Source organism: Bombina bombina, chromosome 9 (assembly GCF_027579735.1).
Source record: "Bombina bombina isolate aBomBom1 chromosome 9, aBomBom1.pri, whole genome shotgun sequence".
In the NCBI taxonomy this organism is placed as follows: domain Eukaryota; kingdom Metazoa; phylum Chordata; class Amphibia; order Anura; family Bombinatoridae; genus Bombina; species Bombina bombina.
This window is the reverse complement of record NC_069507.1, coordinates 178,004,385-178,023,057: the sequence shown is the minus strand read 5'-3', so window position 1 is coordinate 178,023,057 and position 18,673 is coordinate 178,004,385. Positions and strand designations below refer to the sequence as shown.

The following is an 18,673-nucleotide window of genomic DNA, read 5'->3' as shown; positions in this document are numbered from 1 at the left end:
AATGTAATGTAGTGAGTAAGGACTTATTAGTGTGCAACACTTAAAGGTGGAGATGTGATGTGTGTGAAAAAGGTAGAAAATTAGTGAAAAAAAGGAAAAGTGTACTCTGTGATGAAAGGTGGGAGTGTATTTCCAGCTGTCACTTGTTTCCCCTAAGCGTGGCAGTGGATACTATCGTGAATGAGGACTTGTGTTATAGTGTAATAAAACATAGAGGTGTGAAACGTGCGCAACACAAAAAAAAAAGAAAAAAAAAAAGGCAAGTTCTCTAGCCCAGAGTTGAACTGCTTAAGTATTATTGTATTTATGAGTCATGCAACAGTATTATCAGTGCTTACTATCACTAATCGGCTTGCCTAGCTTCTATTTATCACAACGTTATCTAACTTAATGCAGAGAACCATCAACATAGGGAAACTGTTGAGAATGGATCTAAGGACTCTCTTAAATATCAGATGGTCTTGCGTGGCCTGTTTCCAGGGAACTCTTAAAGTCCATTAATATTAACAATAGACCATTTCATCCCAAAAAAAAAAAAAAAAAAAAAAAAAAAAAAAACACAGGATAGGATAACTTTTGCGGGCTACCAGGCACACTGTACAATGATTATATCTATAGGAAAAAAAGGATGAAGGGGAAAAAAAAGAGAAAAAAAAACAGTCTTAGTTGTAATCCACACGATGGCCAGACAAAAAATCATACAGGAAAAGATACTTCTATGGACATCCAACCTTCCTTTGTTCAACCTCCTTCACTTTAGCCCTATTAGGGCAAATACAGTCTTAATGATAGAATGTGTATCCGCAGTAGTGAGCGAAACTAGTGTCAATGATATATTTCTACTCTGTAACAATGTTGTGAGACACTTGTGCTGAGTTTCCCTCTTGGACTTCTATTTAGAAAAAAAGATGGCCTGAGGATACCATTTAGAAATTGATGAAGAGCTTCCGACAAAGTGTGTGGTAATAGCCCTTAGGTGGAGATTGGTATCAGGATTATGTTCCTACCCTGCAGCAGGGTCCTGGGAACTGTTACTAGGCTATCAGATTATTAAATCCATTTACCATGGAAAAATACCAGTATAGGCCCTGTGTTCATTATCATCAGCGGCCGGGCTTATTACAGGACTTCGTAGCCCAAAATGAAAGTCGGTCCCTTTAATGGGGGGGGGTAGTGTTCCTACCCTGTGTCAAGGTCCTGGGGACTGCTGATCACTTTCTATTGCCAAATTTCTTTTACGGCCTTTGGATGTATTCTGGAGGTCCCAAAAAAGGCAGCACCACTGTCACCCCTTGAGTTATTTATTGTGCGATGTGGGTAATGGTGACAATCTGGTAGCAAATCTTAAAGGCACTTTTTCCCAGCTTTGAATCTCTCTGAGACCGACCACTTTTCACATCTGTTAGAACTTTATGTAGCGCCCATACCGCTGTTCTTAAGTGACAGAATTAGTAGAATATAGCCCAGCTAGATATACCCCAAATAATGAGCATGAATAGACAGGGGGTCCAGACAATGTAAGTCTTTTAGTACTCACAACCAGTCTTCCAACCGGATTCCAGTGTAGCGATTCCTGACTTTTCTCGCTAAGTGTCTTTTCGTGAGGGGTGACCCTGGGGGATGTATACCAAGCTCTGCTACACGTCTCAGGAATTTTCTCGCAGAGTTCCACTCACTGCGTTCCCCTCACAAGCTGGACTGTGTGAGAAAAAGAAAGTAGGTGCCGCGCCAGGGCGGCGTTGCTTCCACAACGAAGCTGCTTCTGTCTTGTGACTTCGGTCACGCTGATAGCCTTAGGCCAAGTCTCCGGTCTGCAGAAAAGAGTTGCAGCGCAAGGAGGGTTAGCGTAGGGGCGATGTAGCAGGCCCTGTATTTTCGGCGCGCGAAGCAGCAACCAACCACCTCGCTCCGCCTCCAAACCGGAAGTCCCATGCAACCCTTCTGTAAGTCATGTACCTGCATTCAATAAGACTTCCTGATAGGCACAATTTTGAAAAGTTTAGAACCAAAAGCCATGTCACCGTTTGATTCAGCACACTGAGTACTAATAAACAACCCTGAGTGCCACACAGAGCATGCATTCACAGGGTGCAAACCCCTGAATTAGAGCACACTGACAAACTTCAGGGGAACAAATTTATCTTCTTTAATTTTCTCTCAATGATCCATTTTAGCTGCTGAAGTGTATTAAATTGTTTACAAATAGCTCCTTATCCTTCATATCGGCATTTTAAATAGTCGATTTTGCCTGCAGTATACCTACCAATGCTGAAAATTTCTATACCTAGGTATAGGCTATTGAGAAACGATGTAAACACAGCCAGCAGAAGAAATTACACTCACAATGGGAGGTGGAAGAGATAAAGCTCTACAATGTTCATTTTAAATAGCTCTTTTTTAATTTTGTATTGAGACAGAGATAAGAAAGGGAAGCATTTGAGTGATAAAATAATGAGATGATAAGATCTGATCGCACTGCAAGCATAGCCTATTTTAATGGGCAGTGGCTTCAAAGAGCAAATTCAGCTATTTCTTTTGTAAAATAAGATGCATAAATGAGCAATGTCTTATACGCTGCAGCTGGTATAACAAGTCACTGGGAACACATTCAGGGAAAAACAATTTTACAGTGAACTGTCCCTTTAAATGTATGCATGTTATTCAAACAGATTTTAGTCTTGCACACTGAAATAATGCATTAGTTATAACTGATAATCTAACACACGAAAGAAGCAGCTCTACTGGGTTTGAAAGCAAGGGAAAAAATAATTTTAAATATAAATTTCTCACAGAAGGCATTTCATTTGAGCTTTCTGGAAATTCCCTGCACACAAGAAAATGTTATACAATTATAATGCAAGCCAACATCTAACCCCCGGATGGCAGAAATACCTGAAATTACCCATACCCACTCCCTCATCATCCAAAAGATTAATTGTACTTGAAGGGGGTTTTTCACTGAATTATACTGTACACTATTGTAGCATTGGCTTATTTAAAGGGACAATTACAATAGCTTTGTCACCTTATTTATTCTTCTGCCTGATCACATTTGCAGCTTATTTGTTCTTTACATGTAAACAGAAACAAGTGAGGCTATTACAGTAAAACAGAGTGAGAAAAACAAACAAGATAACCATTTGTTCTAACCAAAGCACATTAGGCTAGATTACAAGTGGTGGGATATTTAGTGCTGTCGCTCAAGCATTAAATCCGAATTTTTAAAAATGTGTTCAGCTAGCTGCCAGTAGTGCAATGTTGTTCCTTCTGCAAAGGATAAAAAAGAATGAAGCAAATTTGATCATAGAAGTATATTGGAAAGTTGTTTAAAATTGTATGTTGTATCCAAATCATGAAAGAAAATATTGGGGTTTCCTGCCCCTTTAAGGGGAAACAATGTTTAAATTACAGTGTTAATGAGAAAATAAAAGGGAGTAGCCTGGTGCTCTCTTGGTTAGACCTCCAGACGACACAAGAGGATCAGCCAATAAGCATCAGCAAGCAAGTTTTTTTTTTATTCTTCAAATAGAACTAGCTGTCCAGACAGGACATAGTTTATTAAAAAAAACATAATTTATGTAAGAACTTACCTGATAAATTCATTTCTTTCATATTAGCAAGAGTCCATGAGCTAGTGACGTATGGGACACACATTCCCACCAGGAGGGGCAAAGTCTCCCAAACCTCAAAATGCCCATAAACACACCCCTCACCACACCCACAATTCAGTTTAACGAATAGCCAAGAAGTGGGGTGATAAAAAAGTGCGAAAGCATATAAAATAAGGAATTGGAATAATTGTGCTTTATACAAAAATCATAACCACCACAAAAAAAGGGTGGGCCTCATGGACTCTTGCTAATATGAAAGAAATGAATTTATCAGGTAAGTTCTTACATAAATTATGTTTTCTTTCATGTAATTAGCAAGAGTCCATGAGCTAGTGACGTATGGGATAATGATTACCCAAGATGTGGATCTTTCCACGCAAGAGTCACTAGAGAGGGAGGGATAAAATAAAGACAGCCAATTCCTGCTGAAAATAATCCACACCCAAAATAAAGTTTAATGAAAAACATAAGCAGAAGATTCAAACTGAAACCGCTGCCTGAAGTACTTTTCTACCAAAAACTGCTTCAGAAGAAGAAAATACATCAAAATGGTAGAATTTAGTAAAAGTATGCAAAGAGGACCAAGTTGCTGCTTTGCAAATCTGATCAATCGAAGCTTCATTCCTAAACGCCCAGGAAGTAGAAACTGACCTAGTAGAATGAGCTGTAATCCTTTGAGGCGGAGTTTTACCCGACTCAACATAGGCAAGATGAATTAAAGATTTCAACCAAGATGCCAAAGAAATGGCAGAAGCTTTCTGGCCTTTTCTAGAACCGGAAAAGATAACAAATAAACTAGAAGTCTTTCGGGAAGACTTAGTAGCTTCAACATAATATTTCAAAGCTCTAACAACATCCAAAGAATGTAACGATTTCTCCTTAGAATTCTTAGGATTAGGACATAATGAAGGAACCACAATTTCTCTACTAATGTTGTTGAAATTAACAACTTTAGGTAAAAATTCAAAAGAAGTTCGCAACACTGCCTTTTATCCTGATGAAAAATCAGAAAAGGAGACTCACAAGAAAGAGCAGATAATTCAGAAACTCTTCTGGCAGAAGAGATTGCCAAAAGGAACAAAACTTTCCAAGAAAGTAATTTAATGTCCAATGAATGCATAGGTTCAAACGGAGGAGCTTGAAGAGCCCCTAGAACCAAATTCAAACTCCAAGGAGGAGAAATTGACTTAATGACAGGTTTTATACGAACCAAAGCTTGTACAAAACAATGAATATCAGTAAGATTAGCAATCTTTCTGTGAAAAAGAACAGAAAGAGCAGAGATTTGTCCTTTCAAGGAACTTGCGGACAAACCTTTATCTAAACCATCCTGAAGAAACTGTAAAATTCTTGGAATTCTAAAAGAATGCCAAGAAAAATGATGAGAAAGACACCAAGAAATATAAGTCTTCCAGACTCTATAATATATCTCTCTGGATACAGATTTACGAGCCTGTAACATAGTATTAATCACAGAGTCAGAGAAACCTCTTGACTAAGAATCAAGCGTTCAATCTCCATACCTTTAAATTTAAGGATTTGAGATCCTGATGGAAAAAAGGACCTTGCGACAGAAGGTCTGGTCGTAGCGGAAGAGTCCACGGATGGCAAGAGGCCATCCGGACAAGATCCGCATACCAAAACCTGTGAGGCCATGCCGGAGCTACCAGCAGAACAAACGAGCATTCCTTCAGAATCTTGGCGATTACTCTTGGAAGAAAAACTAGAGGCGGAAAGATATAGGCAGGATGATACTTCCAAGGAAGTGACAATGCATCCACTGCTTCCGCTTGAGGATCCCTGGATCTGGACAGATACCTGGGAAGTTTCTTGTTTAGATGAGAGGCCATCAGATCTATTTCTGGAAGTCCCCACATTTGAACAATCTGAAGAAATACCTCTGGGTGAAGAGACCATTCGCCCGGATGTAACGTTTGGTGACTGAGATAATCCGCTTCCCAATTGTCTATACCTGGGATATGAACCGCAGAGATTAGACAGGAGCTGGATTCCGCCCAAACCAGAATTCGAGATACTTCTTTCATAGCCAGAGGACTGTGAGTCCCTCCTTGATGATTGATGTATGCCACAGTTGTGACATTGTCTGTCTGAAAACAAATGAACGATTCTCTCTTCAGAAGAGGCCAAGACTGAAGAGCTCTGAAAATTGCACGGAGTTCCAAAATATTGATCGTAATCTCACCTCCTGAGATTCCCAAACTCCTTGTGCCGTCAGAGATCCCCACACAGCTCCCCAACCTGTGAGACTTGCATCTGTTGAAATTACAGTCCAGGTCGGAAGCACAAAAGAAGCCCCCTGAATTAAACGATGGTGATCTGTCCACCACGTTAGAGAGTGTCGTACAATCGGTTTTAAAGATATTAATTGAGATATCTTTGTGTAATCCCTGCACCATTGATTCAGCATACAGAGCTGAAGAGGTCCCATGTGAAAACGAGCAAAGGGGATCGCGTCCGATGCAGCAGTCATAAGACCTAGAATTTCCATGCATAAGGCTACCGAAGGGAATGATTGTGACTGAAGGTTTCGACAAGCTGAAATCAATTTTAGACGTCTCTTGTCTGTTAAAGACAGAGTCATGGACACTGAATCTATCTGGAAACCCAGAAAGGTTACCCTTGTCTGAGGAATCAATGAACTTTTTGGTAAATTGATCCTCCAACCATGATCTTGAAGAAACAACACAAGTCGATTCGTATGAGATTCTGCTAAATGTAAAGACTGAGCAAGTACCAAGATATCGTCCAAATAAGGAAATACCACAATACCCTGTTCTCTGATTACAGACAGAAGGGCACCGAGAACCTTTGTAAAAATTCTTGGAGCTGTAGCTAGGCCAAACGGCAGAGCCACAAACTGGTAATGCTTGTCCAGAAAAGAGAATCTCAGGAACTGATAATGATCTGGATGAATCGGAATATGCAGATAAGCATCCTGTAAATCTATTGTGGACATATAATGCCCTTGCTGAACAAAAGGCAAGATAGTCCTTACAGTTACCATTTTGAACGTTGGTATCCTTACATAACGATTCAATATTTTTAGATCCAGAACTGGTCTGAAGGAATTCTCCTTCTTTGGTACAATGAAGAGATTTGAATAAAACCCCATCCCCTGTTCCAGAACTGGAACTGGCATAATTACTCCAGCCAACTCTAGATCTGAAACACAATTCAGAAATGCTTGAGCTTTCACTGGATTTACTGGGACACGGGAAAGAAAAAATCTCTTTGCAGGAGGTCTCATCTTGAAACCAATTCTGTACCCTTCTGAAACAATGTTCTGAATCCAAAGATTGTGAACAGAATTGATCCAAATTTCTTTGAAAAAACGTAACCTGCCCCCTACCAGCTGAGCTGGAATGAGGGCCGCACCTTTATGTGGACTTAGAAGCAGGCTTTGCCTTTCTAGAAGGCTTGGATTTATTCCAGACTGGAGATGGTTTCCAAACTGAAACTGCTCCTGAGGATGAAGGATCAGGCTTTTGTTCTTTGTTGAAACGAAAGGAACGAAAACGATTATTAGCCCTGTTTTTACCCTTAGATTTTTTATCCTGTGGTAAAAAAGTTCCTTTCCCACCAGTAACAGTTGAGATAATGGAATCCAACTGAGAACCAAATAATTTGTTACCCTGGAAAGAAATGGAAAGTAGAGTTGATTTAGAAGCCATATCAGCATTCCAAGTTTTAAGCCATAAAGCTCTTCTAGCTAAAATAGCTAGAGACATAAACCTGACATCAACTCTGATAATATCAAAAATGGCATCACAGATAAAATTATTAGCATGCTGAAGAAGAATAATAATATTATGAGAATCATGATCTGTTACTTGTTGTGCTAAAGTCTCCAACCAAAAAGTTGAAGCTGCAGCAACATCAGCCAAAAATATAGCAGGTCTAAGAAGATTACCTGAACACAGATAAGCTTTTCTTAGAAAGGATTCAATTTTCCTATCTAAAGGATCTTTAAACGAAGTACCATCTGACGTAGGAATAGTAGTACATTTAGCAAGGGTAGAAATAGCCCCATCAACTTTAGGGATTTTGTCCCAAAATTCTAATCTGTCAGACGGCACAGGATATAATTGCTTAAAACGTTTAGAAGGAGTAAATGAATTACCCAATTTATCCCATTCTCTGGAAATTACTTCAGAAATAGCATTAGGAACAGGAAAAACTTCTGGAATAACCACAGGAGATTTAAACACCTTATCTAAACGTTTAGAATTAGTATCAAGAGGACCAGAATCCTCTATTTCTAAAGCAATTAGTACTTCTTTAAGTAAAGAACGAATAAATTCCATTTTAAATAAATATGAAGATTTATCAGCATCAATCTCTGAGACAGAATCCTCTGAACCAGAAGAGTCATCAGAATCAGAATGATGATGTTCATTTAAAAATTCATCTGTAGAGAGAGAAGTTTTAAAAGATTTTTTATGTTTACTAGAAGGAGAAATAACAGACATAGCCTTCTTGATGGATTCAGAAACAAAATCTCTTATGTTATCAGGAACATTCTGCACCTTAGATGTTGAGGGAACTGCAACAGGCAATGGTACATTACTAAAGGAAATATTATCTGCTTTAACAAGTTTGTCATGACAATTAATACAAACAACAGCCGGAGGAATAGCTACCAAAAGTTTACAGCAGATACACTTAGCTTTGGTAGTTCCAGCACTAGACAGCGATTTTCCTGAAGTATCTTCTGACTCAGATGCAACGTGAGACATCTTGCAATATGTAAGAGAAAAAACAACATATAAAGCAAAATTGATCAAATTCCTTAAATGACAGTTTCAGGAATGGGAAAAAATGCCAATAAACAAGCTTCTAGTAAGCAGAAGCAAAGAAAAAATGAGACTGAAATAATGTGGAGACAAAAGCGACGCCCATATTTTTTTGGCGCCAAATAATACGCCCACATTGTTTGGCGCCTAAATGCTTTTTGGCGCCAAAAATGACGCCACATCCGGAACGCCGACATTTTTGGCGCAAAAGGACGTAAAAAAAATGACGCAACTTCCGGCGACACGTATGACGCCGGAAACAGAAAAGATTTTTTGCGCCAAAAAAGTCAGCGCCAAGAATGACGCAATAAAATGAAGCATTTTCAGCCCCCGCGAGCCTAACAGCCCACAGGGAAAAAAAGTCAAATTTTTAAGGTAAGAAAAAATGATTGATTCAAACGCTTTATCCCAAATATGAAACTGACTGTCTGAAAATAAGGAATGTTGAACATTCTGAGTCAAGGCAAATAAATGTTTGAATACATATATTTAGAACTTTATAAAAAAAAGTGCCCAACCATAGCTTAGAGTGTCACAGAAAATAAGACTTACTTACCCCAGGACACTCATCTACATGTTTGTAGAAAGCCAAACCAGTACTGAAACGAGAATCAGTAGAGGTAATGGTATATAAGAGTATATCGTCGATCTGAAAAGGGAGGTAAGAGATGAATCTCTACGACCGATAACAGAGAACCTATAAAATAGACCCCGTAGAAGGAGATCACTGCATTCAAATAGGCAATACTCTCCTCACATCCCTCTGACATTCACTGCACGCTGAGAGGAAAACCGGGCTCCAACCTGCTGCGGAGCGCATATCAACGTAGAATCTAGCACAAACTTATTTCACCACCTCCATAGGAGGCAAAGTTTGTAAAACTGATTTGTGGGTGTGGTGAGGGGTGTGTTTATGGGCATTTTGAGGTTTGGGAGACTTTGCCCCTCCTGGTGGGAATGTATATCCCATACGTCACTAGCTCATGGACTCTTGCTAATTACATGAAAGAAATAATCTACTCAGATGATATAGAACTACTTTTTTCCATTTATGTCCCTTTATTTTTAGTTTGTGCTTTGAAATCAGATAATTAAAAATATCTTTTTTTTAAATTAACTTTACTTCTATTTTACAGGTCTCCTGACTGAATTAACCCCAAAATGGAATCAACAAAATTGTAGCTCAAGGTAAATGTGCTGACCTTTGAAAGCAATCTGTGATGTAAAAAGTTATATCATATCAAAAAGTGTCAATCATTCCGACCGTATCTGATCGGGGTGATTGCTGTCCGCCACCTCAGAGGTGGCGGACGAGTTAAGGAGCAGCGCTGCTTCTTAAAGGGACAGTCAACACCAGCATTTTTGTTGTTTAGAAAGAAAGATAATCCCTTTATTACCCATTTACCAGTTTTGCATAACCACCAGTTATAATAATGCACGTTTTACCTCTGTAATTACCTTGTATCTAAGCTTCTGTTGATTGCCCCCTTATTTCAGTTATTTTGACAGACATGCGGTTTAGCCAATCAGTGCTCACTCCTAGGTCACTTCACGTGCATGAGCTCAATGTTATCTATATGAAACACATGAACTAATGTCCTCTAGTGGTCAAAATGCATTCAGATAAGAGGCAGTCTTCAAGGTCTAAAAAAATTAGCATATGAACCTCCTTTGTTTAGCTTTCAATTAAAAATACCAAGAGAACAAAGCAAAATTGGTGATAAAAGTAAATTTGGAAGTTGTTTAAAATTACATGCCCTATTTAAATCATGAAAGGTTTTTTTTGGACTTGACTGTCCCTTTAACTCCTGATTCCGGCGAGCCTAAAGCCTTGCACGGAATAAGCAGCTTGACTGCTTAATAATTCTTCCCCAGTGAATCTACAACATAGGCTTTTTTATTCCATAAGCTTCATCTATTAATATAAAACATGTTTATTCAGTTGAACACTGGCTAGATGAAATTAACAGTATACTGTAAAATTGGTTTAATCTTAATGTGTTTACAATGACTTGCAAAGTTTAAAATGTATGGGAAATTATTTATTTAGGTTTATTTTTGTATATGAAATGACATTCTCTGCTAAGTGAAACCTCAACCTAATCAAATAGGCTGAGCTTCTAGGGAGAGCAGACCTCCTTAGCTTATCTCTCAATATTTACACAAAATCCTCCTTATATCTGTATATGCAGTGAGATCAATAACAATGGTCTTATCAAAAACTCGCCAACATGGAGAGAAATGACACATAATCTTTGGGGGTTGTTTTTGAGCATTATATTGTAATGCAAGTGTCTTTCTTTCACATCTAGAATTCTGTATTGCTAGATAAACAGTTCTCAAGCTAAAATTAGCTTTTCTAAAATTGTTTTACCTCACAATACTGACAATACTGCTTAGAGCAGAGAGCTTTAGATCAGCGGGCCCTTAGATAGGACTATGGAAAACTAACGGCTAGATTACGAGTTTGGTGTTAGCCTTAAAAAGCAGCGTTAAGGGGTCCTAACGCTGCTTTTTAACGCCCGTTGGTATTACGAGTCTGGCAGGTACAGGTGTACCGCTCACTTTTCTTCCGCGACTTTTCCATACCGCTAATCCCCTTACGTCAATTGCGTATCCTATCTTTTTAATGGGGTTTTCCTAACGCTGGTATTTCAAGTCTTGGAAGAAGTGAGCGGTATCCTAACGCATATAAAAGTCAGTAGTTAAGAGTTTTATGGGCTAACGCCGGAACATAAAGCTCTTAACTAAAGTGATAAAAAGTACACTAACCCCCATAAACTACCTATTAACCCCTAAACCAAGGCCCCCCCACATCACAAACACTATAATAAAATTATTAATCTGCCGACCGGACATTGCCGCCACCTACATTATACCTATGAACCCCTAATCTGCTGCCCCTAACATCGCCGACACCTACATTATATTTATTAACCCCTAATCTGCCGCCCCAACGTCGCCGCCACCTAACTACAATTATTAACCCCTAATCTGCCGACCGGACATCGCCACCACTATAATAAATGTATTTACTCCTAAACTGCCGCACTCCCGCCTCGCAAACACTATAAAATTTGTTATTAACCCCTAATCTGCCGTCCCTAACATCGCCGCCACCTACCTACAATTATTAATCCCTAATCTGCCGCCGCTACTATATTAAATGTATTAACCCCTAAACCTAAGTCTAACCCTAATCCTAACACCCCCTAACTTAAATTTATTTTTAATAAATCTAAATAAAATTACTATAATTAAATAAATTATTCCTATTTAAAACTAAATACTTACCTATAAAATAAACCCTAATATAGCTACAATATAACTAATAGTTACATTGTAGCTATTTTAGGATTTATTTTTATTTTACAGGCAACTTTGTATTTATTTATTTTTTATTTTTATTTTTTTTAATTTTTTTTTCACAGCAAAGTCAGCTTTATTAGATGACATTTCAGAGATGTAAACTCTCATCAGATCAAAAGTATATATACACACATATATATATATATATATATATATATATACACACACATATATACATATATACACACACAAACATACATATAGATACACACACAAACATACATACACACACATGACTGATTAGAAACTAAGCAAATTGATACATAATGTATGAAGGTACCACAATTTCTCTGACATTTTGAAGTTAAAGGCTATTGCAGAGACAACACATTAAGTTTATCATGCAGACTCTCTTTATCATCATCTGATTCCGTTTCTACGTCGCAGCTTTGCAGAGATTCCATAGCACGCTTGGGTAACCAATCTGTGTTTGTGTGTTCCTTTACTTGTTTCTTTTGACTAAATTCTGTAAATGTTTTGCTGGACCTGACAGATGAAACAAGCTCCTGAGGCTGTTTTTTATTTTTATCCAAGTCATCTCTTAATGCATGCAACTCTTTTTCTAGGATGGACAATGTTTTTCTTTCTTCATGATCTTCAAATAATGGGTCATCTTGCTCTGTTAAGTCAATGGACTCTATTTCTGAAATCTCACTTGCTGCTCTTGATACTGGTCGTGTTATGACGTTCCTGGTATGTGAAATTTGGCACAATTCTGACCTCTTCTGGGAACGTGTTTTGGATGAATAAGATCTTGGTGATTGACTCACTGTTAGTGGCTTTTGCATTCTCTGATTAGCTTGCATAGGGCTAGACATGTGCTCTACTAAATGCTTTGGATATTGAATTTGAATATTTGTTACTATGTTATCAACAACTGACTTATCTGCACATTCACTTAAATTACTTTCCGGCCTCCATCGGTTGCCATCTCTGCAGAAGATCTCATCAGTTGCAGTTTGTTTAATGGTTTGTAAGGGTGTACGATCATGGATTGTTTCCTTTGGGTCCACATCCAAGACAAAAAACCCTTTAAGACCATAATATTGCACAGCTGCACTTTCTCCTCTAAGAGCAATGCTCTGAAGTTCCTTGGACAAATTTACAACTCCAGCTGTATCCAAACTGTGGTTGTCATTAGAGCCATTGTATTTCATTGATTTGCTGTCCATCAACCGTGATGTTGTAAGAAGTTGATCTTCTTCCTTTTCTACATTTATTGCAGTGACATCTTCAGCAAGGGCTGCATTTTCTCTAGTAACAGAAAAAGTTGAATGCTGTGGAATGTTTTTTCTCTTAGCAGTTGTTCGGACTGGTGAAGTGTCAGACTTTTTAATAAAAGAGCATACATCTGTATCTGGAAAATATTGTTGAGTGCACACGTCAGTTTCTTCCTCTGATACCAAAAAAACTTCTAGATTCTTCTAGGTGATCTTCTGGAGGCTCAACTAATTCCATAATCTTTAAAGCTGGTTCATGTATCACTTCCGTTCTGACATCTTCTTTTGGCTTGAACAACTCTACAAAATATTCATGGTCTTCCATTTCATCAGCTGTCAGGGCCTGTGTATCATTGAATTCAGGGACTGAGGTGCGAGAAGATCTGTAGTTATCAGTCTTGGTAACATAATCAATAGGAGTTCTTCTGTGTTTTTTAAGCATTAGTCTCTCCATGTATTTGAGGCCATTGTCTTTAAATTCCACTTCAAATGAATTTGTAGCCCCTGTCAGGACTGTTTGAGTTTCTGAATTTCCAGTGCAGTCTGTTTCAGATTCAGACTGTTTTGATTGGTAACCATGATAACCATTTCTCCATTCTAGCACGGCATCTTTAAAAGACTTTGAAGATTCTTCTTCATCAAATGTCCCATGAAGTAATGACTGGCCATTGTTCACCACAGGTTTAGTTGGCACAAAAAAGTCTGCCTCATTGATTTTCTGCTTCTGAATAGACGAAAAGGTAGCAGTTGAGACCATGTTGCTACTGATCTCTTTGTCTGCACCAAGCTTTTCTCTTGATTCATCAAAATTCTGTTCTTTTTTCGGTTGATATGAAGCATCTAATTTGTCAGTCAGAGACTTCCACTTGACAGGCATAGTTCTGTGTAGCTTCAATGCCCCCTTCTGGGGAATTTTAGCAAAACATGAAGGACAATAATCTTCTCCACACTCCACGCACATCAGCAAAGCAGTCTTCATTTCACATTGTCCACAAGTTTTTCCTTTTATTTTAGTTCTTTCGGCAGATGGGATCTTGGTAGATGTAGCAACTACTTTCTTTTTCTCTGTTTTTTCTATCTGGTCTTTAAGGACTTTCAACTTTATTCTTCCAGAAGATATCTTTCCAATGTTTTCTTTATTTTGACTACCAAAATGTCCAACTTGGCCAGATTTCCAATAATATCCATTTGATCTCTCGCGTTCTTCTTTCTCTCTACTCATGCTCTGCCGTAGTTGGTTTAACTTTTGTTCCATCTCCTGATTCTGCTTCTCCAGCTCAATTGTTTCTATGTGACGCTCTTTTACCTTCTTTCCTTTTAATTTGACAGAGTTTCCACTTTTTGCAGCGGGGAGTATCACAAAGTCTGTGTTCATTGCTCAAAAAGCAAGCACTTCCTTCACAGACAATAAAATATAGACTTGTTTCTGTATATGTGCCACTTCTGTCACAGGGTACAGGAATACTTAAATGCCAAGATGGCGGTGCCCGGTGTGAAGATGCAGAGACCAGACAGTGCAGACACCAAAAACAGCAGGAGCTGAATACCGTGGGACCAAGATCACTTGTGTACCAGGCACATCAACTTTGTATTTATTTTAACTAGGCACAATAGTTATTAAATAGTTATTAACTATTTAATAGCTAACTAGCTAAAATAAATACAAAATTACCTGTAAAATAAACCCTAACCTAAGTTACAATTACACCTAACACTACTCTATAATTAAATTAATTACCTAAACTACCTACAATTAAATACAATTAAATTAAATAAACTAAATTATGAAAAAAACCCCCACTAAATTACATAAAATAAAAAAGAAATTACAATATTTTAAACTAATTACACATAATCTAATCCCCCTAATAAATTAAAAAAGCCCCCAAAATAATAAAATTTTCTACCCTACACTAAATTACAAATAGCCCTTAAAAGGGCCTTTTGCGGGGCATTGCCCCAAAGTAATCAGCTCTTTTACCAGCCCTTAAAAGGGCTTTTTGCGGAGCATTGCCCCAACGTAATCAGCTCTTTTACCTGTAAAAAAAAGAAATACAATCCCCCCCCCAACATTACAACCCACCACCCACACACCCCTACTCTAAAACCCACCTGATCCCCCCTTAAAAATACCTAACACTACCCCATTGAAGATCACCCTACCTTGAGCCGTTTTCACCCAGCTGGGCACCAGTGGTTATCCGATGGGGCAGAAGAGGACATCCGGACCGGCAGAAGTCTTCATCCAATCCGGGCAGAAGAGGACATCCGGACCGGCAAACATTTTCATCCAAGCGGCATCTTCTATCTTTATCCATCCGACGAGGACAGCTCCATCTTGAAGACCTCCGGCGTGGAACATCCTTCTTGGCCGACGGACTAACAACAAATGAATATTCCTTTAAATGACGTCATCCAAGATGGCGTCCCTCGAATTCCAATTGGCTGATAATATTGACCTTGCATTCTATTGGCTAAATCAACCAATCGGATTTTTCCTACCTTAATTCCGATTGGCTGATAGAATCCTATCAGCCAATCGGAATTTGTGGGACGCCATCTTGGATAACTTCATTTAAATATTAATTCGTCATTAGTCCGTCGGCCGTGAAGGATGTTCCGCACCGGAGGTCTTCAAGATGGAGCTGTTCCTCGTCGGATGGATGAAGATAGAAGATGCCGCTTGGATGAAGATGTCTGCCGGTCCGGATGTCCTCTTCTGCCCCATCGGATGACCACTGGTGCCCGGCTGGGTGAAAACGGCTCAAGGTAGGGTGATCTTCAATGTGGTAGTGTTAGGTTTTTTTAAGGGGGGATCGGGTGGGTTTTAGAGTAGGGGTGTGGGTGGTGGGTTGTAATGTTGGGGGGGATTGTATTTCTTTTTTTACAGGTAAAAGAGATGATTACTTTAGGGCAATGCCCCGCAAAAAGCCCTTTTAAGGGCTAGTAAAAGAGCTGATTACTTTGGGGCAATGCCCCTCAAAAGGCCCTTTTAAGGGCTATTTGTAATTTAGTGTAGAGTAGGGAATTTTATTATATTGGGGGGCTTTTTTATTTTATTAGGGGGATTAGATTAGGTGTAATTAGTTTAAAATATTGTAATTTCTTTTTTATTTTATGTAATTTAGTGTGTTTTTTTTCCGTAATTTAGTTTATTTAATTTAATTGTATTTAATTGTAGGTTGTTTAGGTAATTAATTTAATTATAGAGTAGTGTTAGGGTTTATTTTACAGGTAATTTTGTATTTATTTTAGCTAGTTAGCTATTAAATAGTTAATAACTATTTAATAACTATTGTGCCTAGTTAAAATAAATACAAAGTTGCCTGTAAAATAAAAATAAATTCTAAAATAGCTATAATGTAACTATTAGTTATATTGTAGCTAAATTAGGGTTTATTTTATAGGTAAGTATTTAGTTTTAAATAGGAATAATTTATTTAATTATAGTAATTTTATTTAGATTTATTAAAAATAGATTTAAGTTAGGGGGTGTTAGGGTTAGGGTTAGACTTAGGTTTAGAGGTTAATACATTTATTATAGCGGCAGCGATGTCCGGTCGGCAGATTAGGGGTTAATAATTGTAGGTAGGTGGCGGCGACGTTGGGGGTGGCAGATTAGGGGTTAATAAATATAATGTAGGTGTCTGCGATGTTAGGGGCAGCAAATTAGGGGTTCATAGGTATAATGGAGGTGGCGGTGGTGTCCGGAGCGGCAGGTTAGGGGTTAATAATATAATGCAGGTGGCGAGGATGTCGGGGGCGGCAGATTAGGGGTTAATAAGTGTAAGATTAGGGGTGTTTAGACTCGGGGTTCATGTTAGGGTGTTAGGTGTAGACTTAGAAAGTATTTTCCCATAGGAAACAATGGAGCTGCGTTAGGAGCTGAACGCTGCTTTTTTGCAGGTGTTAGGTTTTTTTTCAGCCAGCTCAGCCCCATTGTTTCCTATGGGGAGATCGTGCACAAGCACGTTTTAGCCAGCTTACTGCTACCGTAAGCAACGCTGGTATTACAGGAAGAAGTGGCGCTAAATTTTCTCAACGCTCACTTTTCTGAGGCTAACACAGCCATTCAGAAAACTTGTAATACCAGCATTGTTTAAAGTGTGCGCTGGAAAAAAAAAGGGTCGTTAGCAACACAAGTTTTTACCGACAAAACTTGTAATCTAGCCGTAACATTTTATTATTGTTCTGTCCAACCACCCACAGCGAGTGCAGTTTTTTTCGCAACCTTATTGTTTACATTATTTACTATATGTTGAGTTGCCATGATTCGCTATAGCGAATCATGTCCCCTCAATGTTGCTAAATGCTGACAGCATACGCTGTCGGCATATATCATTGCACAAGCATTTCTAATGAAATGCTTGTGCAATGCCGCTCCCTGGCGGGCAGTCGTCTGCTAGCAGGGGCTGTCAATCATCCTGGGCATAGGGAGAGGAGATATTTTGAATAAGAAACAAAACATTCCAATTACTGATACAGTCAACACAGATAATCTAAGAGTCTGTCTTACCATGTGGTACATGATATATAGCATTGATGGCTAACGTTGGCACGCCTGATGTTTCAGAACTGCATTTCCCGCATGATGCTCAAATAGACTGCAGTGTGCCTAAGCATTATGGGAATTAGCTTAGCCATCACTTATATAGGGCTGCCAGTTGTCAAGTATTCAACTGGACAGTCCAGTATTTTAGCAGATTGTCCAGTAAAATCTTCACAAAAATACTAGACACTTAAATGTCCTTGTTAAGTCCCTGAGTGTTAGCTAAATGTAAAAGGTCTCATATGCCTCAACACATTACAAATATAGAGAAAACAAAGTGAGGGTTAGTCAAGGGGTCAATCACTACCGTAAGCCAAAGCAATAAAAACATTGATTTGTGTGTTACTGGCAGCCAAGGGGTAACATTACTGTTCAGTTGTGTAAAGTATAGATGGTGGGAGCTAAGGTAGAGCTTTTGGGGGAAGCATTGTGTGATCCCTCCTACTATTGTACCCAGTCACCAACAGATTGTCCAGTATGTTTTTGGAGAACATCTTGCAACCCTAATGATATAACATCTGTAGAACAAGAGGGAATGTAATGTATTGCATAGAATTAGAAAATAAATAAATGGTAAATCCAATACTATAAATATTAAACTGTTTGTATTTGTTTCTTCTGCAGTGAATCTTCCATTGAAAAATTATTCTGCAAGCCAGTAAGTTCATTCAGTTCCATTATACATATACAAAAAACACATCTATCATCTATCTATCTATCTATCTATCTATCTATCTATCTATCTATCTATCTATCTATCTATCATAATCTATCTATCTATCATCTATCTGTCCGTCCATCTGTCTGCCTGTCTGTCTGTCTGTTTATCTATCTATCTATCTATCTATCTATCTATCTATCTATCTACATTATGTCTCTGTCTATCTATCTGATCTGTCTGATCTGTATCTATCTATCTATCTATCTATCTATGTCTGTCAATCTATCTGACCTGTCTGTCTCTCTGTCTGATCTGTCTGTCTCTGGGCAAATGTTGATAGAATAATATAATTTAGAGTAAGAAGAGAACCTCAGTCATATAGAGATGATGTAAGATTTACTTTACTCTATGAGATCCTCAGTAGTTGTATCATTGTCATACAGCAATAA

The 18,673-nt window shown here is 38.4% G+C and overlaps 1 protein-coding gene across 1 annotated transcript; it reads right to left on the bottom strand.

The window, feature by feature from the left end:
- Positions 1-12,105: 12,105 nt before the first annotated feature.
- Positions 12,106-14,526, bottom strand: LOC128640481 (zinc finger B-box domain-containing protein 1-like). Its single transcript, XM_053692959.1, has 2 exons — positions 13,190-14,526; positions 12,106-13,122 (listed from the first exon to the last, which is right to left on the bottom strand). Exons 1-2 carry the CDS (start codon positions 14,387-14,389, stop codon positions 12,106-12,108), a joined length of 2,217 nt encoding a protein of 738 aa, XP_053548934.1. The 5' UTR covers positions 14,390-14,526.
- Positions 14,527-18,673: the final 4,147 nt, after the last annotated feature.